General features: G+C 41.3%; 2 protein-coding genes and 5 non-coding genes across 7 annotated transcripts; 6 read left to right on the forward strand and 1 right to left on the reverse strand.

The window, feature by feature from the left end:
* The first annotated feature begins 1,306 nt into the window (after window positions 1-1,306).
* rpl4 (ribosomal protein L4) lies at window positions 1,307-8,774 on the forward strand. The gene is made up of 9 exons (XM_048615999.1): window positions 1,307-1,499; window positions 3,149-3,255; window positions 3,520-3,658; window positions 5,313-5,437; window positions 5,590-5,719; window positions 6,313-6,469; window positions 7,287-7,370; window positions 7,841-7,961; window positions 8,657-8,774. The coding sequence occupies exons 1-9, from the start codon at window positions 1,394-1,396 to the stop codon at window positions 8,696-8,698; spliced, it is 1,011 nt and encodes a 336-aa protein (XP_048471956.1). The 5' UTR covers window positions 1,307-1,393; the 3' UTR covers window positions 8,699-8,774.
* On the forward strand, window positions 3,363-3,462 carry LOC125486832. Its single transcript, XR_007265458.1, has one exon. It is a non-coding gene; the product is annotated as a small nucleolar RNA SNORD16 (small nucleolar RNA).
* Window positions 4,248-4,347, forward strand: LOC125486831. The gene has a single exon (XR_007265457.1). It is a non-coding gene; the product is annotated as a small nucleolar RNA SNORD16 (small nucleolar RNA).
* Window positions 5,925-5,996, forward strand: LOC125486828. Its single transcript, XR_007265454.1, has one exon. It is a non-coding gene; the product is annotated as a small nucleolar RNA SNORD18 (small nucleolar RNA).
* Window positions 6,746-6,817, forward strand: LOC125486830. The gene has a single exon (XR_007265456.1). It is a non-coding gene; the product is annotated as a small nucleolar RNA SNORD18 (small nucleolar RNA).
* On the forward strand, window positions 7,445-7,515 carry LOC125486829. The gene has a single exon (XR_007265455.1). It is a non-coding gene; the product is annotated as a small nucleolar RNA SNORD18 (small nucleolar RNA).
* A 763-nt stretch (window positions 8,775-9,537) lies between the features above and the next one.
* map2k1 (mitogen-activated protein kinase kinase 1) lies at window positions 9,538-26,553 on the reverse strand (the record flags this gene model as incomplete). The annotated part of the gene is made up of 8 exons (XM_048615767.1): window positions 9,538-13,361; window positions 16,099-16,144; window positions 19,374-19,435; window positions 22,745-22,809; window positions 23,229-23,430; window positions 24,376-24,500; window positions 26,326-26,377; window positions 26,476-26,553. Coding segments are annotated over 8 exons (744 nt in total), but the record flags the coding sequence as incomplete, so codon positions are not given.
* Between the last annotated feature and the right edge of the window lie 80 nt (window positions 26,554-26,633).

The raw sequence follows: 26,633 nt of genomic DNA on the forward strand, positions 1-26,633 counted from the left end.
TCAAGTGCACGGAGAGAAAACCGAGTGAACGTTTCGATTCTAGTGACGACTCTTCAGAAGTGCTCGAAACATTCACTGTTTTCATTCCACAGGTGCTGCATTTTCTTAGGAAATTCCAGTTTAGAATTAGATGGATGTTTGGTTTCTTACGTTTTTATGGACCAGTGCTGACAGGGTGGGCCAAAGGGCCTTGTTCTGTGGTGTAAAACTTTATCACTAACCTTTTCCAACTGATCACTCAGGTGAGGCTTTGCTGAAACCAATCTATCTTCCTCTGAGTATTTCTGCTTAACTTTTTTTTTGATTTAAAAACATTACTTAATTACCTTTTCATGTTGGTTGATTCTGTGTTATAGGTCATGTCACGTGTTAAAGCATTGAGCCCTAGTAAGACAAATTAAGTTTTCAGTGCTTTTAGTGTGAGCTTTGAGGTTTTTGTAATCTGATGTCTTATGGGAAAGAATGACCTTTCTGTTTCGTCTGATATTTGAGTTGGTGTGTTTGTGTTTAAGAACATTAATGAGCATGGTATAACATAGTGTGGAGCTGGAGGAGCACAGCAGGCCAGGCAGCATCAGAGGAGCAGGAAAATTGACGTTTCGGGTCGGGATCCTTATCCAGAAATGGGAGCTTCTGGAGAAGGATCCGGAAATGTCAATTTTCCTGCTCGTGATGCTGCCTGGCCTGTTGTGCTCCTCCAGCTCCACACTGTGTTGTCTCTGACTCCAGCATCAGCAGTTTTTACTATCTCATTAATGAGCATGGTGATTTTTAAGTGCAATGCTGAGTACTGACAGGAGTGAATGTAGTTTATTAGATACTCAACTGTTTCAATTGAGCAGCATCTAGTGAATCACTTGGACCTATCCTATGGAAAGCACCTGTGGTCCTGCTTGAAAGTCAAAACTGAAGTGGCAGGAATGAGATGTTCTAATGAATTGGAATCCCCACAATATGGAAACAAGCCATTCGGCCCATTGAATCCTCACCGACCCGCCAAAGAGCATCCCACCCCGCCTTCCCCCCCCCCCCCCCCCCCCAATCCCTGTCCCTGTAACCCTACATTTCCCATGGCTAATCTACCCAGTTTGTACATCCCTGGACACTGGGCAATTTAGCATGACCAATCCACTGAATGTGCACACTTTTGAACTGGGAGGGCAGACACACAGAAAATGTGCAAACTACTCCAGACGGTCACCTGAGAGTGGTATCAAACCTGTGACCCTGGTGCTGTGAGACAGCAGAGCTAGCCGCTGTGCTGCCAGAGCGCCAGACTCCTCCTGTAATGTACCTCAATAGCTAACTTTTAAAAATTATCTTTCAGGCTTGTGCTCGACCATTAATAACAGTGTACAGTGACAAGGGAGAAATATCAGGCAAAAATGTTGTTATGCCTGCTGTTTTCAAGGCTCCCATCCGGCCAGATATTGTGAATTTTGTTCACACAAATCTACGCAAAAACAATAGACAGCCGTATGCTGTGAGTGCAGATGCAGGTAAGATATATTGGTTTTGTAAATGATGCCATGTATGACACTTTGTGATCTTTTCCCTTTGGTTAGTCAGTGTGAGTTCAAAAAATTTGCCTCTATAAACACAAAGTGAAGTTAAGTACTGTTTGTGTTGATTGGCATTTCTACTTTAGATGAGTAGCTGGGTAAGACATTGTGGAATGGCTCTGTGGCTGTAACTGTTAACCAGTATCCCTCTGCTAATCCAGAGCTTAATGTTTTGCTGTAGTGGGTGCTGGAAATCTGAAATTAAAAACCAAATATGTGGGAACACTGCGGTTAGATAACATTTGTGATGGTGGTAATTAATGAAAGTTCGGATTAAAAGGGTCTCTGAAAAGTTAACTCTCCACAGATGTTCCCTGTTGTGCAAGTTTCTAGTTTTTTTTTCTGTTTTTAACTAAATTGAATTTGGGGCATGGAGTCTGTTACTTCTAAAACAGGGTTGAAAGTACAGTAATGCTGTTGCATTTGGAAACTTGACTTTCTACAGTCACTTCGGTGTCAGATTTGCCTTGATTCCTATACTGGCAGCATTCCAAAAATACGAAACTAGGTTTGGGCTGACTTCTTTTGACAATGCAATTAACATTTTAACAGTGGAATTATCATATCATATCATAGAATCCCTACAGTGTGGAAACAGGCCCTTCGGCCCAACAAGTCCACAATGACCCTCGGAGCATCCCACCCAGACCTATCCCCCTATAATACCTCGAGACTTTTTTTTTTGACAAAGACATGCTGGAAACACTCTGAGATCTATGGAGAGAGGAATAAATACCTTTTTAAAAGATGATTTGAAAGAAGTTTCAAGATGCTTAAGGAATCAATTTGGGTAGATATAAAATACTTGTGCAGTTTGGGAAGTTTAGGACCAGGGAGTATAATGTAAAAGCTAGAGCCAGACTTTTCAGGAGTGACATTAGGAAGCACTTCCATGTAGTATTGTGGAAATTTTGAATAGCTACTGATGCAGCATCAATTATAAGTTAGAAATCTGAAATTGATAAACTTCTGTAGCCACAAATAGAGGGATGTTAGCCAATGATATATTTGTACCCGAACTCCATAAATCTAATCTCATCATTGGAGCAAGCTTGAAGGACTAAATGGCCTATTCCTGTTCCTATATTCTCATGAAAGGAGAAGACAGGTGCCACATTTAAGATTATGAAAATCTGTGGTAGGCTAGAGATGGATGATGCTCCCATTTTGGGGGGAGGTGATGCTGCCAAAAGTAGGGACTTATAAACATGAAATTCTGAAAAGGCTCAAAGGAATTCTGGAGAAACTTGTTTTCCTGGAGTATGGTTGCATATGAAAATGGCTTCTTTTGTATGAGTGCATTTTAGAGGAAACTAGATGAACATGAGAAATAATAGGATAAAATAGGCTGAGATTGTGAGAGGTGGCACATTAACAAGGGCATTGTGCAGTGATGTGAATACCTGTTTTCGGGCTGCACAGTCCTTGTGTAGGATTCGTTTTGATTTTCAACTTGCTGAATACTGAAAGTCCAGTACTTCTGGGTACTAATTGGAAGTTCACTTGGAGCCTGTATAGGTTAGTCAATGGTTTTGTTTGGAAATTTGCTCAATTGTTTGTATTTGACATAAATGTTTGTTTTTCAGGTCACCAAACCAGTGCTGAGTCGTGGGGTACTGGCAGGGCTGTGGCTCGTATTCCCCGTGTACGGGGTGGTGGCACTCATCGTTCTGGCCAAGGTGCTTTTGGAAATGTATCCTATTCAATGTGCAAAATCAAACATTGCCAAGTGTAATGTGTACCCACAACCCTCTTTTATGTTCTCACCTTTAAGCAGGCACTCATCATGTATGGTTTTATTGCTGTGATGGTGTAATTTGCATCTTACACTGTGCACAGTGGCAGTTGCCTTCTGTCATTACACTGGTACAGGGGAATGACGAACAGTGAAGTCTGAGCAATGTGGATGTCCAGGTTTTATTTTTGGAATAGTTATGCACCTTAACCCACATTACAGATGTGCCGTGGTGGGCGTATGTTTGCTCCTACAAAGACTTGGCGCCGTTGGCACCGCCGAGTGAATGTGACCCAGAAGCGATATGCCATCTGTTCTTCTCTGGCTGCGTCAGCCCTCCCTGCTCTCGTCTTGTCAAAAGGTAAGAACGAATCGCATTTAATAAAAGCAATATATTTTGTTCAGATCCTTAATGGTTAGAACACCAGTGAATTTTGGCTCTTGAAACCCAAGAGACCAGGGAGGTTTTTTCTTCCCTCCCAATGGCTTCCATCATTGTTTTGTGTTGGCTATATTATATTATCTAGAGTGCAGTGACATGTTAAATGAAATAGAAGAGACTTTGGAGTTAGTGTTATACAGTAGCTAGATAATTGTGCAATGGATTTGTATCCAGGCAATTTCTGAATAAATTGAAAGTTGGAGCTTTTCTTCAATGCTTGCCATCAAAGTGAGTCATTCTAGAATAAAAACACAGCTAGTGGGCTACTTGCAACTGCTCAAATTTGTCCTGATTTCAAAATAGCTACTTTTGAGTAACGCACATGCATGTGAATTTAAGTGGCACTGACAGCAGAAGATATTAATGGGATTGGCAGAGATTACTATGTTGCTAATGGGACAGTATTGTGGTTCTTAAATCATTTGGATTTTACAGCCAGCCTGCTCCTTGGGGTGTATTTTAAAACATGCTACGGTTTTATGGATTGGTGCTTTGAAACCCAAGAGCTTGCTGTGATGCTGTAATTTGCGTCTAACGCTGCGCACAGTAACAGTTGCCTTCTGTTATTACACTGGTGCAGATATATGACGATCATTTGGATCTGAGCAGCTCCTGATTGTGTTAATGGATATTTTCAAATTTGAGTGATTGGGCATTTAAGTCTTTCAACAAGGCCACTTAAGACCAGCGGATCTTTGTTGCACCCTGTATCGTGGAGTTTTAAAGGCAGTCAATTTGTCCCATTGTGATGCTGCTTCTTGGCTTTTTCCTTTAAAATATTATGTTCTTTTTGCATCACTGTTTCTGGTAAGAAATTCCATGATCTGAGAATCTGTTATAATATCTATAATCTTAATCTGATCATAGTTCATGTTATTGTTTCTAAACTGGTTCGGCCACATCTGGAGTATTGTGTCCAGTTCTGGTTGCCTCATTACAGGAAAGATGTGGAAGCATTGGACAAGGTGCAGAGGAGATTTACCAGGATGTTGCCTGGAATGGAGGAAAGGTTGAGAGAGCTAGGGCTTTTCTCTTTAGAACGACGAAGGATGTGAGATGACTTGATAGAGGGGTACAAAATGATCAGAGGTATAGAGTGAGTAGACAGCCAGAGACTTTTTCCTAGGGTGGAGGTAGCTATTACGAGGGGGCATAGTTTTAAAGTGAGTGGAAGTAGATATAGAGGAGATGTCAGAGGTAGGCTCTTTACTCAGAGTGGTCGGGGCGTGGAATGCATTGCCGGAGAGGGTAGTGGCGTCAGCCTCATTAGAGGCATTTAAGTGACTATTAGATAGGCATATGGATAATAGTATAAGGTAGGGGTGGAAGTTAGATAGACCTTAGGATTAGGGTAAAAGTTCGGCGCAACATCGTGGGCCGAAGGGCCTGTACTATGCTGCACTGTTCAATGTTCTATGTTAACATGAGACATGAATGGAAATATTGTTTATGATTAGGGGTTAGATAGGAAATATTCTGCTTTGACCAGTTCTGATTTTGATTTTTGTCTTGCTTTTGGAGTCATCTCTGCAATTGACATGAGAAATCTGACCAGATTTACAACTTACTGCAGGTCATCGCATTGAGGAAATCCCAGAGCTCCCACTTGTGGTTGAAGACAAGATTGAGAGCTACAAAAAGACAAAGGAGGCTGTTTTGATGCTTAAAAAGCTGAAGGCCTGGAATGATATCAAAAAGGCAAGCAATTTTTCATCTCAATGACAGTGATACACAGAGAGGAAAAGATTTCACTTCTCGTCCGTGTTTCTGAAGATCTGATCTTAGCTGATTTTTCAGAAAAGCGTGTGGTATTTGGAATTGGTCAAAGGAAACTTTTTTCTTCTATATAGGTTTATGCTTCTCAACGTATGCGTGCTGGCAAAGGTAAAATGAGGAACCGCCGTCGTATCCGGCGCAAGGGTCCATGCATTATCTACAGTGAGGACAATGGTGTTGTAAGAGCTTTCAGAAACATCCCAGGTAATCCTGTCTGGAGAGTTCGCAGTTTGTTGTCTACTATGAGCAGGAGTGTACCTTTGTTTTAGATTTTTGTTAATATAAATAGTTTTTTGCTTACTGTGAATTGACTTATTAAATTCAAATTATAGTGTTGAAGCAAGGTCAAGAGTACCATTCAGTAACTAATTGGCTTTTAAATACCGAGAGCAGTTACTGTTCAGTCTGGATAGAATGATGACATTCCACTTCATGGTCCGTGTTTTTGAAAACTTGTGATATAAGTGGAAGTTCTGACTTCAGTGGCAGTTGAGGGGTATTGCATACTATCACTGGAACCATTTTGTAAGCCTTTTGTTACCTAAGGCTGTGTAAGAAGTTACATTTTTCTTTTTGTTTTTAAAAAAAAAAGTTCTCTTCTGTGGCTCTGTTCGTTCTTGTAGAAAACTGTTTTGTATACAGGCCCTCTCCATGTAGCATGGGTGAGTTTGTGCTTACAAAACAAATCCATTGCCATCAGTCTTATAATGGTTTATTGCAATGTTATGAAATGACATGAGTGAATGTAGACCATTTTCATTGAAGAATCTAATGCTGCTTTAAATTGTCTGCTGTAGGCATAACTCTTCTCAATGTCAACAAGTTAAATGTCCTAAGACTTGCTCCTGGTGGCCACGTGGGGCGATTCTGCATCTGGACAGAGAGTGCCTTCCGCAAGCTGGATGACCTATATGGAACTTGGCGCAAACCCTCCAAATTGAAGATTGGATACAAGTAAGGCTGTGTGATATGATGAGAATAGGTTGGTGCAGTGAAGCCCCTCTTTTAAACTAGTTTTTATGAATTGCCTTTTCAATTTCCTCCATTATCTGTGGGTACTGCAACTTTACCAAAATGGCAGTTGCAAGTATAAAGTGGTCCTGTCATGTCTGATACGCACTTCAGGTAACCGAGGAGGTTGGAGGTCACTTGCAGCACTTCTACCCTGTTGAAATCACTGGCTTTTCTTTAATCCCCTTGAGAATAATTGGGAGACATTCTGTAATCTTGTGACAATGATGAGATTCCACTTCATGGTCCGTGTTTTTGACTGTGAATGATATTGTTGGAAGTTCTGATGTGTGACAAAAGCAGGAAGTTAACATTAATACAGATTGTCCAGCACAACAAAGATTGTGTTTAGCATTACTTTAAATTGAGAATTACTTTGGGACATCCTGGATACCTAATAAGGCACTAAATGTATAAAAGCAAGGTGCTGGAAATCTGAAACAGAACAGAATGCTGGAGAACCTCTGATCTGGTAGCATCTGTGGAGGGGAAACAGTTACCATATTTTTGAGTACAGTATGACGCTTCAGATCCTTCAGAATCTTCTGAAGAATCATATCAGACTCTAAATGTAAGTCTGTTTGCATCAAATGTGTAATGTTTACTTATTTTCTGTTTTAAAGCCAGCTGTGTTGCCCAAAATACCATGGCTTCTATTGACATGATCTTTTCTTCCCTGCAACAATTCTACTAGTGGTTTTAAATTTTATTTCATTTTTTGGTTCTTGCTATAACTGTTGGTTTTTATAATCAAACCCAGCCTTCCTATTCACAAGATGACAAACACAGATCTGAGTCGTATCATGAAGAGTCCAGAAATCCAGAAGGCTCTTCGTCCTCCAAAGTAAGTTGAGATGTTTCGATTGGGAATTAATACATGTTTGTTGGAGTTAGGTTATTAACTCTCCTGCAATTTTAGACAGTGATGAGATTCCACTTCATGGTCCGTGTTTTTGATACGTTATGATATTAGTGGAAGTTCTGATGTCTGAGCTGTAACCTGGGGCTAAGGTTGGGATGCAAGGAGAGAGCATTCAAAGCATGCTAAACTGTAAGGATTATTAGTAGAAACTTTGAACTAACCTGGCATGGTCTGTCCTCCATGCGCTGTGGAGTGTCACTGCTGCCTCTGATTGCAGTTTCCTGATTTTATGCTTTTTTTGTGAGAGCAGCTGAGATCATGTGCTGTTAAACTTTCCAATATGCACGTTCCTGTGCTTTGTTTCATTTTGTAAGCATTGAGCTTCTTTTCCTGTACTCCTGTTGCTTTACTGTCAATGATGTCTGAGCTGAGATTTTTCATGCTTTCCACAGCAAAAAGATTGAGCGCAGAGTCCTTAAGAAGAACCCATTGAAGAACTTGAGGATCATGATGAAACTGAATCCATATGCCAAGACTGCACGGCGTCGTGCAATTCTCCTGCAGGAAAGGAATGTAAGTGGCCATGTACATAAAATAGCTGTTCTGTTATGGAGCAGCTTTCTGGGATTGGTGATTTTTTTTTTTTTTTTTTTTTAAATTGCATGAAACATTTTTAATTACCTGGTCTTGACTTTGTATTGAGATTTAACAGAATAGCTGTTTTGAGCTTTGTCCTCTAAAGAATTCAAACAGGCCAATGATGAATTGGCAGTTAATGCACTGTGAAAATGTTGGGCATTATTAGTTTCCATTGTAGCTCTGAGTGTAGCCTAAATTATTTGATTACATTTTTAACAATGAGAAGTTCTTGCCAGAAAGTATGGCAAAAACTGGTTGCAAAACATTTCTGATACCATACTGAGAGGTGACAATGGTACAAAAGTCTGAAACAATGTTTGTCTTATTCAGCTTAAATATTGATGAGCTCCCCCAACTCCAGGAAAAAAAACTGGTACAGGTTTTAGTCTTCTAGCTTGTGCTGAGCCAGTTAGATGTATGAATATTTTATAAACTTATTTTAATATTTGCTTTAATCTGACTGCGGTGGACATTATATTAGTAATTTCAAGTGGTGCAGGGATCCTTTGTAAGCAGTTCACTGCCAAATCACAAACATTTTAATTATTGCAGCTCTGCAGCTGCAGTTTTCTAAGATGAGGTTGGTGGGGATTAATTGTTGGACTAATTTTTTTTTCCTCCTTTTTCAGCGCAAAGCCAATCTGGAAAAGAAGCAAAAGGCAGCAGCATAAACCTAAAGCTCCTGTATTAAAGGCATACGCACACATTGCTGTGTGGATTCAGTTTAAATAAAATCTATTTAAAATACATACGTTTATGCAGCCTTTCCTGTTGTCCAGCTAGGTGGTTTCATCACGTTTGTACTTAACACAGATCAGGCAATACAAATGTTGAACTGGATTACTGATATTTTGTACTGTTCATTATCCCATTTACTAGTCAAATCACATCAGAAATATTGCCAGACTTTTCAAAAGATGTGGGGAAGTGACTGTGAGCTGGTTATTGATCACTTTTTTTTAAGTGGTTCTGCTTTTTGGCATCTTGTCACTTGGCAGATATGATCATGCAATAATACTGCATGGATGGAAGCCATTTGGCCACTCCTGCTTGTTCTGGTTGGTAGGTGTGTCAAACTAATTTCCTTCCACCCTTTCAGGCAGTGCATTCAACATGCATCAATAAGATGTGCAGACTTGAATTTGAGGGATGATGTTCTTGAAACTTTTCCAAACTCTTCATACTGATTTTGGATCTATTGGTATTATCCTATCGAGGACAGAATTTTGAAAAGTTGTTTCGGCTTAAATTTCTGGTCACGTTCCATTTAATGTCCATTCTTCCATCAGTTGTGTGATGGAATGTATGGTATTGCCAAGTCTGCTGTTACAGTACTGCTCATCACTATATTCTACCTTGTTATAAAAGATTCTGGAGCCTGTGGGTGTATTTGTCCTGTTTGTTTAATGACCCATAAAGATGACTTTTCTATTTGTCACAGACTCAATGCCATGTTCTTCTAATTGATTTGCAAAGTAGCAAAATATAGATAGACAGGGAAACTTTAAGGTCACATTATGATCATTTATTGCAACATCCAATTAATGATGACTTTAGCAGGAACACAGTTTGAAGGGAGTTCTGAATTACACACTTTCTCACATTATACACAATTCTAGCAGTCAACAATATTTTCTTACACCATTTGTACTTAAAGAAAGATTGTCTGATTTTAGTGTACTGCATGTCTCTTGTCCCTGGCAGTTTTCCAGTTTGGTTTTCAGAATTTCTACAAAACAAGAATCTTGGATAAGCTGTCATCTGGTTGGCCATTTAACAGTTTCATGTTGAATAGCAAGTGGAGGCACTCTAGTCATACAGCTTTCTAGCTTGAAACAAGGATTTTGTGGTAATGTCCCTGCCACTGAGCCAGGAGATCTGGGTTCAATTCTCATCTCTTGCAGAGGTGTGTAATATCTATGAATGGATGGAGTTGTCAGGTGGGAGCTGCACCATAGGGGAAAAAAATGTGGTCTATAGAGCCCTTCAGGGTCCATATTTTGAGACAGCTGCAAAACGTTAAAAGCACAAGGTGTGCTGGTGTGAGCAGAGTGTAGTTTGGTAAATGTTAACCCTAAAATACAGACTGTAGTGAAACTATGAACACAGACCTCATTTTTTTTTTTTCTGTAAGTACTATTTTTTTATGTGGCAACACTCATTTTGATTATATTAACTGACTGATCATTTGGGTCAGGGTGGTATAATACACATCCATTTGAAAAGGGAGCCGTTAGTCAAAAAGGTTTGAAACCTACTGAAATAGGGTGTGTCCAGTTGTTAAATATTCAGGGATTCCCTCCCTTTACCCCTTTCCAGGATAGATCAATAACAATTCTAGCTTCTGTTTTATTTCATTGCTGCCTCTTGACAATTTAGGAAATGAGCTGAAATAGTGGCTAAGGAGAAATGTGTGGGAATCCCACAGCCGGTGGAAATCCCATAATTGGCTTATTTTGGCACATACAAGTAGCCAGGCTGCATTAATGATTTATCTAGTGACTGGTTCTTATGTAAATCCAGTCTGCTACTGACTAGTGATTTTGAATACCACTTTGTTTAAACTGGCTGACAAAAATGTCAATGAAGTTGCAATTCCCTAACTGATGAGGCAGGGCAAGAGTTTCACATCTATGATTTGCTTCTGAGAATTGAAAGAATACTTGCACACTTTTAGTGATAAGAGTTCTGTTCCTGCTGTTTTGGTAATTCCTTTTGGTGAACAGTGAATTTAATTAAATCCAATGCAGTTACTGTTCCAGCTGTTCACTGGTGCCTAACAGATTGAAATCAGCTACAGCAATCTTAAAGACTGATGTTCAATGTGAGCAGAACACAGGCTGCTCAGTTGTAAATCTCATTAATAGAAGAAAAAAATGCATGTTGTGGTAATGTTTAATATTGTCATTTTTAAAAGTACTATTTTTCCCCATATGTACCTTGAGGAGCTAAATGCATCAAAGATTCTTGAAATTAGATGTGAACATGGAGTTGATGCTGAGGACTGAAATCAGATGGTACAGGATGCTATTCTGAATACAGAATGTCAAATTGCACACTTCTGTCATAGCTGTACTCTTCCATTTTTTAATCCACTCTAAAAATGATTCCAAGTTCAAACACTTACTACTTGTATGGTTATTATTATACACCAGTAACAACCCAGCAACTAAATGCATTTCCACCAGTGTTGTAATTAGGGGATTGAACCAAGGTACTTCTGTTTTGGCACAATCCTATCAGGGAAAGAACAGAACTCTGCTGACTAGTCAATATGTGCAGTGGGATTAATAGGAAACTACTCCATGCTTCAATTGACTGCTGTAATTTGTAAGCATATCCCCCAAGTATCCATTCACTTTTTTCAACCTCCCACCAAGTCTTGTTTGCTTTATGAAGTCTGAGGACAACACTTGTTCACTTTTTCATTGCCTGCAACAATTTCAGTTCTAAAGACTTCCTCAATTTTTTTTTGAGACAATGTTGCCATTTGCACCTCTTATTTCTTGTCTTATGACCATCACCATTTTGTTTTTAAAAAAACTCCTCTGTCTCTGATACTATTAGACTTTCCCTATCATTTCTGCCCTGTCTCTGTACTCATTTTTTAGTCTATTGACCCTGAAATATTAATTTTTCAAATGCTGCCTAAAGAATATTTCCAGGAACTACAAATGTTTTTTTCTAATGATCTGGTCTTTACTAGTCCATTGCCATTGCATTCAAGGTCTGTTAGAGGTGATGGCAGAGTAGTAATGTGACTTGTGACACAGTGCTAGAATGAAGCCAGAAGTCCATGTTCAAGTTCCATCTGCCTCAGAAGTGCCATGTCTCAAAAGGATAGTTTTAAAAAAAAAAAAAAAAATTGGTGATCACCACTCATTAAATGAAAAAAATCAGTCCTCCTGTAGACAGCATAGTGATCATGTCACCAGTAATTCAGAGGCGCAGGGCAAAAGTTTAAACCCCACTGCAGATGGTGGGATTAAATTCAAACTTAAATCTAGTATTAGTAATGGTGTCTATGAAAGAATGAATTGTAAAAACCCATTGTGAACCTAATGTCATTTAGGGAAGGAAATTTGCCATCCTTACCCTATCTGGCCTACAAGTGAGTCCAGGCTCTCAGCAACGTGATCGACATTTAGCCTGTTGTGGATTAGCAATAAATGCTGGCCTTGCTCCAGACACCCACATTCATGTGACCACAGTCAGTGGAATTGATCCTACCCACAGCTGGGAGTGAGTACTCTGAACAGAGACTTTCAAACTAGATAGGCAGGAGTAAAGTGGTTGTGAATGTAATTTGTTTAAAATTCTAAAAACCTTTGGTGCTATTTCATTTTATTCTGATGGTATCTGGGCTTGAATCTTGCAAAGGCTCCCCCCTGTAATAATTGGGCTTAACACAAGCTGATCTGATTCAAACCACATGCAATGTACTAAATTATACATTAGATTTTAATTCTTTATTATTGTGTTCCCTTCATTGTATTAAAACAAAGATTCACTGCATGCTGTATTCAATATCTTCCCCACTGGCTCAGCAAGTTCTTTGTCTTGCCACTCCCACCCCAAGAACTCCAGCAAAACCCAAAGAGTTCCTGCTAGCAATTAATAACAATTTCCCAATCTGACTGTACAGGGCAAATCCTTGGCGGAATAAAAGCCCAGCTCCTCCTGACTATCAAGGGATAGTAGTGAACAAATGAATGGCTAGTATTAAGGATGTAATAGAAATCAGGGGGAAAATGTAATTTTAATCAGTTCTAGTTTCTCACTTGCATACAAAGAAATAGGTTTTCTGGATGGTTGGATCATTGCCAGTTAAGGGAGGATAGCATGTCTACCTCCCTCTTTAAAAGGATGAGTTTTAACCCTGAGCATAGTGGGATGTCTCCACAATCATCCACTAAATTGGGTAGTAGAATGGTTTTCTGCTGATCGAAGAATGAGATGCCCCATTCCCTTTTTAGCTCTTAAACTTAGCCCCACTCAAAACTTTATGAATTCCTATTGACAAATTCTAACAAATGAGGGGCAGTTAAATTTGGCATTTTTTTTTTTTAAACAGACATCTTTCCCTTTAAAAGTGAAAGTACATTTTTAAAATATCTTTAGAATTATTTATGGGACAGAGGGATATTGATGAGGTAATGTTAGCAGAAACATCCATCAGTTTGCTGCACAAAGAGCCGACACTTTTAGCAGCTTGAGCATCTACACTGTAGGAGTATGTGTTGGCGTACTCGGCTGCTTCAGGCCAATAGTTGTGCACAGCCAACCTGCGAAATCCACCTCTTCTGCCTCTGATCGTTTGATGAAAGCATGAGCCTGCCACAAAATAAGACATTGATCATTAGCATCATAGATTCATGAGGACGAGAACAGGCCCTTGGGCCCAACTCACCCATGCCAACCACGTTTCCTAAACAGAACTAGTCCCATGTGCCTACATTTGGCCCATATCCCTCTAAACCTCTCCTATTCATGTAGTTGTCCAAATTTCTTTTAAATGATGTAATTGTACCAGCCTCTATCACTTGCTCTGCCAGCTCATTTCTTATACAAACCGCCCTCTGCATGAAAACATTGCCCCTCAGGTCCCATTTAAATCTTTCCCCTCTCACCTTAAACTTATGCCCTCTGGTTTGGGATTCCCCTGCCCTGGGGAAAAGATCTTGTCTGTTCACCCTATTTATGCCCCTCGTGATTTATAAACCTCTAAACGGCCACCCCTCTGCCTCCTACACTCTAAGGGGAAAACAGTCCCAGCCTATCCACTTTCTCCTTATCACCGAACCTTCCAGTCTCAATAACTTCCTTGTAATTTGTTTTTTTTTTTTGCATCCTTTCCAGTTTAATAACATTTTTCCTATACTGTGAGACAAGAATTATGCACAGTACTCTAAATGTGGCCTTACCAATGTCTTGTATATCTGTAACATAACATCCCAACTCCTCTACTCAATGCTCTGACAAGCATCATCATCTGTCTCCCACCGTCAAGCCAATTTTGTGTCTAATTGGCTGGCTCTTGCTGGATCCCATGTGATCTAACCTTACTAACCAGTCTACCATTTGGAACCTTGGCAAAGATCTTGTTAACATCCATGTAGACAAGAGGAGCATTACCTCATCAAAAAGCTCAATCTTATTTGTGAGACATAATTTCCCATGCACAAAGCCATGCTGACTATCCCTAAACAGTCCTTGCCTTTCCAAATGCATGTAGATCCGGTCTCTCAGAATTTCCTTCAACATCTTATCCAGTGACGTTAGTCTCAATGGTCTGTAGTTCCCAGGCTTCTCCCTGAAGTCTTTCTTAAATAATGGCACAACATTAGTCATCGTCCAGCATCTCACCCATGGCTGTTGGTGATACAAGTATCTCTGCTAGGGCCCTGCAATTTCTTCCCTAACTTCTCACAATAGGGATTTATCTACCTTTGTGCGTTTTAAGACCTCCAGCACCACCTCTTATGAGATGTGGACCCTTTCAAGACATCACTATTTACTTCCGAATTCCCTAGCTTCCATATCTTTCTCCACGGTAAATCTCAATGAGAGATATTTGTTTTAGGATCTCATCCTTCTACTGTGGCTCCACACATAGACGACCTTGTTGATCTTTGAGTGGCTCTATTCTCTGCCTAGTTACTCATTGCCATTAATACAGTTGTAGAATCTCTTTGGATTCTCCTCTACCTTATCTGACAAAGATTTAGTTAAATTGAGAATATCACCAACCTGATCTAGATGTGTATTGCCATTCCAGAATAGTCGCCGAGTCAAAGTCCTGCAATGCCTAATGGTGTTGTGACAGTACATACACCACACTGACTACAGCAGCTCACAAAACCACTGAGGGTAAGTGAAGCTGAGCAAGAGATACTGGCTTTTTCCAGACTAATATACCCAGAACTTTTCATCCCTCTTAATTAAGTCATAAGTGCAGAGCAGACAAGAGGGTCATTATGTCTTGTGGCCCAGTGGTAGTGACCATACCTTTTGGACAGGAAGTCCATGATCCTGGAGGTGTTGTCACATCCAAACAGGTGGATTGGGCTATGATTTGATCCACAGAACTTTCCTCAACCTTTTATTGTTTTCATTTTCAAGTCCAATTTTTATAAACCACCATTGCAGCAGCTTTCACTGTCCTTTTGAGAATGGTTTCAGAGATGAAGAACTTCAGTTAGATGGACAGATTGGTGAAGTTGGGACAAGGAGGTTTTCTTTGAAGGAGGTTGAGAGATTTGATAAAGCATTCAAAATCTTGAATGGTCTGGCTGAAGTAACTAAGGAGAAACTGTTCCCATTGGTTCCCATTTAGGGTAATTGATAAAAGAAACAATGGAGACATGAAGGAAATCTTTTTCACGAGGCAAATGGTCAGGATCTGAAATGGATTTCCTGAGATACTGATGCATTCAAACAGAAATTTTATTATTATTAGAAAAGCAGAAATATGCAGGGCTGTGGGGAGAAGATACAAGAGTGGCACCGAGTGAATTGCCCCTTTGGAGAGGTGGCATGGATATGATGGGTGCAAAGGCCTGCTGTGTTGTAACACATTCTGTGATTGTTCCTGCAGGGCTTCCAGAACACCCAGTTCTTTAACATTTATCTCCTGGTTACCAATCTGTTCCCAAAGAAACTTTTTCAAAATATTCCTATCAAAACCCATCATTATAACACCATTCGGGTGTAATCATTATAACCAACCAGTGGGATCTTTGGCTATGGAGGCATCACATTTGAGCCCAATGCTATCCTTACGCAATGTCTCTGAATTAGGAGTAGGTTTAAACCCTGCAATTGTTAATTTTAAAGAATCTATGAACAACACCTCCCACTTAATTCCCACACCCCAAGAGAGAGTTTCTCAGCCATGGACTGAGGGTCAACTAACACAAAACAGACCAAAGCATCCCTGCTCACTACTCCTGAAGAAAGTGCCTTGTATATTCATTTTAAAAAAAAGTTTTGTTATTAATGACAACTTTGTAATGTTTACTTGTAACTTGATCCAAAAACCACATCTGCAATAGATCAGTGACTCACTCACCATAAGCTGCTTCAGGTCTGCTCTTTCCGCAGGATTCTTTATCAAACTTTTAAATAAAAAAAAAGACACTGTCAGATATTAAACAAGAATCATAGAATCCCTACAGTGTTCAACCAGACCATTTGGCCCATTGAGCTCACACTAGCCCTCTGAAAAACATTCCACCCAGACCCACCACCCCCACCCTATCATTGTAATCATGGACTTGCAGTGGCTAATCCACCTAGCCTACGTATCTTCGGACAGAGAGGAAATTGGAGTACCCGAACAGTCGCCTGAGGGTAAAATCAAACCCAAGTCCCTGGCGCTGTGAGACAGCAGTGCTAAACACAGCCACCGTGCTGCCCTGTGCATTTAATTATACATTAAAAAAAAATCTTTCTGAAGCAAAAGAGACACTTGATCAGCATGTGTTTACCATTGTGAGCATTCGCTCCTTCTATCACAGGCACACCATAGCAGCAGTGTGTATTATCTACAAGATGCATTGCAGCAACTTACTGAGACTTCTTAGACAGCACCTTTCAAAACCACAATCCAGACCACATAGAAGGACAAGCTCAGTAGATACACAGGAACACCACCTACTGCAAGTTTCCCTCCAAGGCAGTCACCATCCTGACTTGGAAATATATCACGGTAGCTGGTCAACACCCTGGAACTCCCTCTGATAGCATGTGAATGCCCCTACACCACAGGAGCAGCAATGGTTCAAGAAGGATGCTCACTATCATCTTCTCGAAGGCAGCTGGGGACAAACAGCAAATATTGGCTTTGCCATTGACAGTCTCACACTGTGAATGAGATTTTAAAAAGCAGATATTGGCATGGCAGGTTCTCCCTAGCTGTTCTCTACATCCTTGAAGCTGCCAGAGAGACAGACACTGAGACGAGGGCAGGTTTCTCTAAGGAGGAGAAACTAGTGGATCCTCTACCTCTGAGTGACCTGAGCGTGGGAGCCAACTATCACGACTTCAGATAGTGCCACAGCAAAGATGGAACAAATGGGTGGCATTAGAAGAAACAGGAAGTAGCCTTACAAATATAACATTGCAGAGCATTCTGTTGGGAGCAAAGTACACATTGGACATCACATCAGCCAGTTCTATCACTTTGGAGTCAAAAGGCGGTGAGTCCAAGTCCCACTCCAGAGATTTCAGCCCAGGATTCAGGCCGACTCTCTAGTGCTGTCCTACGTGGATATTATCAGAATGACTGGAAAATCCCATTCGCCCTCTTGGGTGGATCTAAATAGCTACACGTCACTGTTTTGAAGAACAGCAGGAGTGTTCCCCACTGCCTTAGCCAATATTTCTCCCATGACTAGTTTTACTAAAACAATCTTTCTGCTTATTAGATTGGTGTTTACAGGAGTTTACTGTGTTCAGTTTGACTGTTATGTTCCCTATGTTACAAAGGTAATTATACTTTAGAAGTAGGTAAATACCTTTGCAGTAACCAGAGGTTGTGAAATGTTCTCTCTCTATAAAACTGAACTATCAACATCCTTTCTACCCCTCCCCCCAACCAAATATTGCATAAATGCGGTCCCCTCCGCACTTCACATCAGCTCTGATGGACAGTCATCCAGACTCGAAATGTTAGCTTGCTTTCTGTCCATGGATGCTGCCTGACCTGCTGCAATCTCCACCATTTTTTGTTTTCAGTCTCTCTACAAACATCGAGGCCCCTGGCTTTTCTTCAACTCATAATTCTGGTGTCTAGCCACTAGAGGGAGGTGTTGACTACTGAGAGGAGACTATTGTGCATTCACCGTTTTTATTTTCCAGTCTTTATTCAAATTCTAACCGCAAAACTGTAGATGAGGAACATGGAGCAGATTATTGGTCTGTAGTTTGGGAGGAATTTTCCTGGCTCTACAGTTTCAGCTGTATTAATTTGCATTTAACATAACTTACAGCAGAGAAACCGACCTTTTGTCCTCTGGGTCCCTGCCCTTGTTGGCCCATGGGTTTTACTCTCTCCTCTTCATCTCACTCCATCAACACCAACTTTTACCTTCTTTTACTCTCATCTGTTTTTTTTCTTACCTTCAATCCTTTTAAAAGCATCCAAATTAGTCACCTCAACTATTTCTTGAATACAGTTTCACAAGGTGGTTTTCTTAAACTCACTATGTCAAAGTGAGAATCTCATTGAATTTTAATTAAAAGGAGTATTTCTTTCCTCCAAGTTCTCCCCATGGATACCAGAAAGACAATTTAATCCCAGGCCGACATGTGCTCCTGGAGAGTTTTGTTTTTATTCATTCCCAGCATGTGGTGTCACTGGCTAGGCCAGCATTCATTGCCCATCCTAGGCCAGAACAGGGAAGGAAGGCAGTTTCTTCCCCTAAATGACATTAGTGAACCAGATGGATTTTCCAGACAATCAACAATGGTTTCATGGTCATCATTAAACTCTTAACTCCAGATTTTTATCGAATTCAAATTCCACCATCTGCCATGGCAGGATTCAAATCTGGGTTCCCAGAAATTTTTTCCAGTGATTCTGGATTAATGGTCCAGTGATAGTACCACCAGACCATCACCTCCCCTGCAGGGGAAAATACTTGGGTGAAACTGTGAGTTTACTACAGAGAAACATGTTCCTAAAGTTGTTGCTGCTGTACCGGCCACACTGATAGGTTCACAAACACGTTTCCTTGTGGGTCTCCCACACCACCATTAGTTCAGTAATCTCCAGAGTGACCCTCCTGAAAATCAGGAGGACACGCCAACATGCACAGATCACATGATGCAAGCAGCGTGGAACAGCTCAGCATCAAAATCCCTGGTTTATCAACACGCCTGACTGACCTGAACGCATCTCCAAACTGCTTGTGCAAAGACCAGAAAATTAGATTTATGTCTTTGTCAGAGAGAGCAAGGACAACAATCAAAGTCATTCATTGCATGTGAACTTCTGCACTTTTTCTCAGATGTGATAAGATACTATATAAATGCAGGTCCTTCTTTCACTATCACTTCATCCACTTTGACAGAACAGCAAAGTTTTTTTTGGTGGAAATGAAACAAAGATCGGTTCTACTCGTTGCTCCTGTTGAAGGTTGGTCAGTGATGAACCTTCCCAGGGATTCCTGCAAATTACATACAGGAACTGAATGTTCCTCTCAGAATTTCTCATTTCCTGAGGGAGATATGGTGTCAGTCCAGAGAAATGTACTCCAGATCAGAAAGTGAACCCATGAAATCTCACACAGCCACTCCCTCCACCAGGAACATGAGGCTTTTCATCATTAATAACTCACTCACCATTTATTCACAAAGTCCTGGAATTCTTCACTAAATACTCCAGTTGGCAATTTAGGGGGTGGCTGTAAATGGAATTAACAGATAAATAATTTTATAAACAAATAGAGAAATGGATAGAAACACTGTTTGCAATTAATGTAGGCTCAAAATATGTTAGAAAGACAGCAAATTGACAATGTGTAGCATTTCTGACACCAAAAGACACATCAAGACTCTGAAATTCTGCAGTTCATATTTTCATTATGTTCATTCTATTTACATGTGGCCAATAATGCTCATTTCCCTCAAGTGACTGTCACATGATTGTATATTGGTCACCTCACAGCAAGCAATGCCATGGGGGATCTGCACATATCCACAGGGGCAGAGCACAACAAAGATGTTCAAGCGCTATCCAGTGAGCAAAATCACAAATAGGAGGTGGTCATTCAGCCCCTCAAGCCTGTTCCACTACTCACTGGGATCGTGGTTGATCTGCACCTTAATGGGATTTACTCGCACTGGCACAATGTCCCTTAACCATCAAAAATCTATTCATTTTATTGTGAAAGGAGCCCAAGCTCTCACCATCCACACTGTGACAAAGTTTCAGATTTCAACCTTCCTTTCTGTGAACACAGGGACCAAGAGAAACCTTGGACTGGATTTCAGTTTGGGCGCAAGGGTGAGGATGGTGGGATGGAAAGTGCAGGGTCTGGTTAGTCCTGCTCCTGCCACCCCAATTCCTATACAACAAAGAAGAGGCCCTTCAGCCCATTAAGTCTGTGCCAATCCATTTACACTAATTTCACTTTCCAGCACTTGCCCCATAGACTTGAATATTATGACATTTCAAGTGCTAAAGATTGTTAGGTTTCCCATCTCAACTACCTTCACAGGCAGCGAGTTCCAGGGCCCCACAATCCTCTGGGTGAAAAGGTTTTTCCTCAAGTCCCCTCTGAACCTCCTGACTTTTACATTAAAATTATGCCCCCTTGTTACTGACCCTTCAGCTAGGAGGAACAGCTGCTTTCTACCCACCCTGTCAATGCCCCCCAATCTTATACACCTCTCTCAGGTCCACTCTCAGCCTTTTCTGCTCTAAAGAAAAACTATTTATATCCAACCAGCTTCTCTTCATCACTGAAATGCTCCATACCAGGCAAATCTCCACTGCACCCCCTCCAGTGCAGTCACATCCTTCCTGCAGTGCAGTGACTAGAACTGCACACAGTACTCCAGCCGAACCAAAGTTCTGCACAGCTCCAACATAAGTACCCTCCCCTTATAATCTAGGCCACGGCTGATAAAGACAAGCATCCTATATGCTGCCTTAACTACCCTATTAGTCTGTCCTGCCACCTTCAGGGAACCGTGGACAAGTATCCCAAGATCCCTTTGTTCTTCTGAGCTTCCTGGTGTCCTGCCATTCATTGAACACTCCCTTGTCTTGTTACTTCTCCCAAAATGCATTGTCTCTCAATTTTCGGGGTTATATTCCATTAGCCACTGATCTGCTTAGGTGACTAATCCGTCTCTATCATCCTGTAAACATCAGACCTTCTTTCTCACTATTAGCAACTGACTAAACCTTTGTGTCTTCATACTTAGCAAGACACGACCAATACTCACTGATCTCAATCCACATGGACAAGGAGAACCACGACTTTGACTGGGACAACACCAAGATCCTGGGACAGGCTAGGCAGAGACAAGCACAAGAATTCCTGGAAGCATGGCACTCCACGAAGCATGCTATTAATAAACACATTGAACTCGACCCCATATACATTCCACTACGGAGGAAACCCGGAAGTGAGGCAATCCATCGCAACGGACCCCAGAGTTTAAAAACCAGGCGGGAAAACACACCAACGTTTCATCAGAGGCTGCACTGAGGATGTTACCAAGCACAGTAACAAAACGTCTGTGGAACAACAAACCAGCTCGGCGAGCCAACCAACCTCAACACCCACAACCCGAGCTACAGATCTACTCCAAAACCTTACTTAACAATCTCCCACATTCGCATCTACATTGTTTGCATATCTCATGAATAAGGGGCCCAGCACTGATGCCTGTGGTACACCACAGTACACTGGGACTCAGTCATACAAACAGCTTCCTACCACCTCCCTCTGGTCTCCTGTCACTAAGCCAAATTTTCAATCCAATTAGCCAAATTATCCTGGATCCCGTGTGCTTTTATCTTTTCTCATATCAGTGTCCCACGTGGGACTTTGTCAAAGGCTTTGCTGTAATCCATATAAACTACATCAACTGCACTACCCTCATCCACACACCTGCGCACCTCCTCCAAAAATTCTATCAAACGTTTTAGGCACGACTTCCCTCTGACAAAGCTGCGTTGATTATCCCTGATCAAACCATGCCTCTCCAAGTGGAGACTAACTCTCTATTTCAGAATTTTCTCCAGTAGTTTCACTATTACTGATCTGTAATTGCCTGGTTATTGTCTATCTATCGCTTGAAAAGTGGAATCACATTCACTGTCCTCCAGTTCTCTGGCACCTCCCCTAAGCTCGGAGAGGAATTTAAAATTTGGGTCAGGGACCCTGTAATTTCCTCCCTCATTTCCCACAGCAGCTCGGGGTACAACTCATCCAGACCTGGAGATTTGTCCACTTATAAAACTGCCAAAATCTCTAGTGCCTCCTCATTTGCTGTGTCAATCTGCTCAAGAAGCTCACAGTCGCTCTCCCTGAATTCTATATCTACATCATCCTTCTCCCAAGTAAAGACAGATGTAACATACTCGTTTAACATTCTACCAATGTCCTCCAGCTCCACACATCAATTTCCCCCAGATCCCTAATGGGGTCTAGTCTTTCCCTGGATATTCTCTTCCCCTTGGTTCTTCAATTCCAACATAACCACAGAAGCTAACTACCAGCATTTTGTGGAATTTTTTTTTGTTTTTTACTTGAATCTTGATTTACTTTTTGCTGCCTGCGAGTGTTATCAGAATATCCGTCTGCTTCCGGTTGATCTTCTGGAATTCAGGCGGCAGCTGAATACTGTCCAAGATAGATTTTTATTGGAAAAGGAAATTTATACAGAGTATGGGGCATCCAGGCTGCCTGATCCCTTTAAACCATGTTAAAGGAGCAGTGACCTGGTTATAAAATGAATAAATCAGTCTGCTGTCAACGCCAAATATTCGATTTTAGATTAGTGGGTGGAAGGCTGTTCATGTGCAATGTAAAGACCCACATAGATCAGTTGGGCTGAATGATCATAATTACTGTGTCATCTCACCAGCCACCTGCCCAGTTTCTTCCTATTCCTGAGTGAGAATTACCGTGAAAAATAAAATGAGACTCACAACACAACCCAGTCAGTGAAAAGTGGAAATTGGGTGTGGGACTGACCTCATTCACAATGTAATCCAACAGTTCGAATATTGCCATTGGGGGCCGACAATCGCCACCAAAAGCTGTAAAGAGAAATGATCAATTTAAACAGACCGAGAGGGAGACTGGAAATCTGTTTTGTCAAATTGTTTAATTCAACAACAACTGACCAAACTACTCCCAACCCACTGTGTCCCACCGCTGCATTACCCCAGCGATACAGCCTCCCTGTATCCCAGCACTGCGTTACCCTAGCAATAGAGTGTCCATGTATCCCAGCGCTGCGTTACCCCAGTGATACAGCCTCCCTGTATCCCAGTGCTGCGTTACCCCAGCAATAGTCTCCCTGTATCCCTGCGCTGCGTTACCCCAGCAATAGTCTCCCTGTATCCCTGCGCTGCGTTACCCCAGCAATAGTCTCCCTGTATCCCAGTGGTCTCTAACTTCAAAGATTTGGACATCTTTGTAAATGATGGGAAATGAGTAAACAACTAAAACTCACCGCTCCCTGGACATCCTGGTGGTTGAGGGTTTGGCTCTGAGGATGAAGAGTCCTCTCCCACGCGACAGCCAAAGATCTGTTCGAGTTCCTTAGCATCAGGTGGAGGAATTGGATACCTTCCGATGGCCATCTCCACCAGAGAGAGCCCCATACTCCAGATATCGGACTGAACAGAATAATGTGTCCCCTGGAGTCTTTCAGGCTGAAAAATAGTCAAAATAAAGGAGATGACGAGGGAAGTTCCTTGACTCTTGGCAACATTTGGCCCATCGTGCCTTTGCTGGCTCTTCGAAAGAGCTTTCCAATTTATCCCATTCACCTGCTCATTCCTCTAAGTCCCACAAAACATTCAATCATTGTATCAGGGAAGGGTAGAAATTTGAACCTGTTGTTCCCATCTCACAGGAATAACTGATACAAATCCTTCCAAACCCAAAACGCATCATAAACCTATCCAAAAGAGTTATGATTGGCTGATTGGCCTCTGGCACAATATCACTGACTGACACGAAGTGAAACTGGCTAATTAACATATTAATTAATGTCAACTCAAGGATATTTTTGCAATAGATTGATTGGAAACAAAATCTAAAAATCACCAAGCACATCTTTATTCAGTCTGTTTAAATATTTTTGTGAGTTTCTTGCTCCTGGAGTCGGGAATCATCTGGTAGCAAATATTTTCTTCCGTTAGGTGCTGGGTTTCTCAAGACAGAAACTAGCCCTGAAAGTACAAGAACAAATCCAGGACTTGCTGGACACAGAATCTCTCTCTTCTACTTTTTCCCAAATCACTCAGAAAACCGCCCACAGCCTGATCAGGTACAGCGAGCTCTGTTTGCAATTCTTGGATCGTTATACTTTTTGGAGAGACTCTGAACAGAATCTGGTAACTTTAGAGCTAGAGCAAAGCAAGTTTCTAAATGTAAATCCAAGGAAGTCACCAGGGTAAATGCTTCCATTTCCCTCACAACATCAGAATTCCCTGATCCTCGCAGAATATTTTCTGCATTTTCCTGATCTTCCTGCAGATTCCAGTGTTTAGATTTTAAGGATGTATCTTCTCTGGAGATAACTGCAGAGGGGATATAGCCTCAGCAGTGTCACTAAGATCAGAGCTGACGTGTAATAACAGAACTGAACTTACTGACATATAAGATCTGGTCCCAACAAATGAGTTCGCCATAGAGTCGATCAGCTGCCCACTAACCCCAAAATCACAAAGTTTGATTTCACCACGTGAATTCACCAAGATGTTTGAAGGTTTAACATCTGGAAAAGAGACAAATTTAAAAATACAAGAAAGGATACATTTCTGATTTACTTTAATTGGTTACTTGCAAAAAGCAGCATCATTAATGACATAAAAAAAACTGCACAACTTCCAATACATGAGAAAGTTAAGAAGCAAATGTCACAGCAAAGTACAAATTTAACAGAGGAGAAAACTGACACTCAATAATAGCTTGGATAGTTTGATGAAAGATAAATAAATGAGGGGACATTTGCACATTTACCTCCTACACAGTATGAACGTATGATCTAATTTTCATCTGAATGAACAAGCACTGACTGTTTAATTAGAGATCAGAATCAGCCCGCAGACCCTGAGCTGAAGGTGTGCATACGTGGACTCTGTAAATCGTAGACTGTAAGCAGCAGCCTGGAAATGGGATGGAGGGAGGTACAATGAAGGCATTCAAGAGGCACTGGATGATTATTTGAGAAGAAATAGTGCACAACAGTATGGGGGATAAAAGCAGGAGACTGGCACTAAGTAATGGTGCTCATTTGAAGAGCTGGTGCAGGCACAAATGGGCCATTTTTTTTATTAACGGGATGAGGGCATGGCTGGCCAGGCAGCATTTATTGCCCATCCCTAATTGCCCAGAGGGCAGTTCAGAATCAACCACATTGCTGTGGGTCTGGAGTCACATGTAGGCCAGACCAGGTAAGGATGGCAGTTTCCTTCCCTACAGGACATTTGTGAACCAGATGGGTTTTTCCGACAATGGACAATGGATTCACAGTCACAACAAAGTCTCAACAGACTGTCAGAGGGCGTTATATAGACAGTAATTTATTGTCACCAATTCCTTTCAGTTCAAGGGTTACATAGAATCATAGAATCCCTACAGTGTGGAAACAGGCCCTTCGGCCCAACAAGTCCAAATAGACTCTCAGACTATCCCACCCAGACCCATCCCCCTAATCTACACATCCCTGAACACTATGGGCAATTTAGCATGTCCAATCCACCTGGCCTGCACATCTTTGGACTGTGGGAGGAAACTGGAGCACCGGAGGAAACCCACGCAGACAGTGGCCCGAGGGTGGAATCGAACCCGGGTCCCTGGTGCTGTGAGGCAGCAGTGCTAACCACTGAGCCACCGTACCACCCAAATGAACAAGATGAAGTTAATATAGAGGAAAGTAGATTGATTTTTACTAGAAAGCCAGCCCCAAGGCAGCTGCACATTATCTTGTGGGGACAGCTGGATACCCAGCATTTCTTTCACTTCACCACTGCAGGCTGTGCCTTCAGCTGCCTGGACCCTAAGCTCTGGGGTTCACCTTGGCAAACCTCTCCACACTCACTCTCCTCTTTAGGATGTTCTCTAAAACCAACCTCGTTAAGCAACCTCAGCCAACCTAATAGTTCCTTATGTGGCTCAGCATCAAGTGTTATTTAATAATGCTCCTGTAAAGCACCTTGGGATAATTACACACACAACAGGTTCTGTACTAATGCAAACTAGTGCATTTATGCTGAGAAATTATATAGTTGACATAGCAACGTGGTGAATATTGTTTTGTGCACGACACAAGTGCTCTGAAATGGTTCAGTGAGACAAAGTGAATCACCACAGCTGTGATTGCGTGGGAGCGAGCTGCTCTCACTGTCAAACGTTATTAATGCTACTTTAATTAGGCAAACATACTACAGGGTATTGGTTATGGGACTAATAGCTTGGGACCAATTTACATCAAGTTTGAATGTCAGGAGCCTTTTATACTGTAGAATTCTGCAGGTCAGGCAAATTTTAGTGGAAGATATACATATACACAAGGAAACAGCATTTAATAAGACAAATACCTCGGTGCATGATCTTGTGTTTCTCTCGCAAATACGCCAATCCCTTGTTAACCTGCAAAGATTGTAATTGTGTTTTAAACAGCATGGTTTTCTTCAAAGGACATGCCAGGACCAAGTTGGTTTATACCTAAAATGCATAAACTATCTTACCCCAGCTGTCAGCTTCTTTACCTTACATTTCAATTCCCTGTTTGTTTTTATTAGAGTGCCACTACTGGCAGCAAAGTGTAATTACAGGGTTAGTAGGAACTGCAGATGCTGGAGAATCCGAGACAACAAGGTACAGGGCTGGATGAACACAGCAGGCC

The sequence above is a fragment of the Rhincodon typus genome, chromosome 33, assembly GCF_021869965.1.
Source record: "Rhincodon typus isolate 14 chromosome 33, sRhiTyp1.1, whole genome shotgun sequence".
Taxonomy (NCBI): domain Eukaryota; kingdom Metazoa; phylum Chordata; class Chondrichthyes; order Orectolobiformes; family Rhincodontidae; genus Rhincodon; species Rhincodon typus.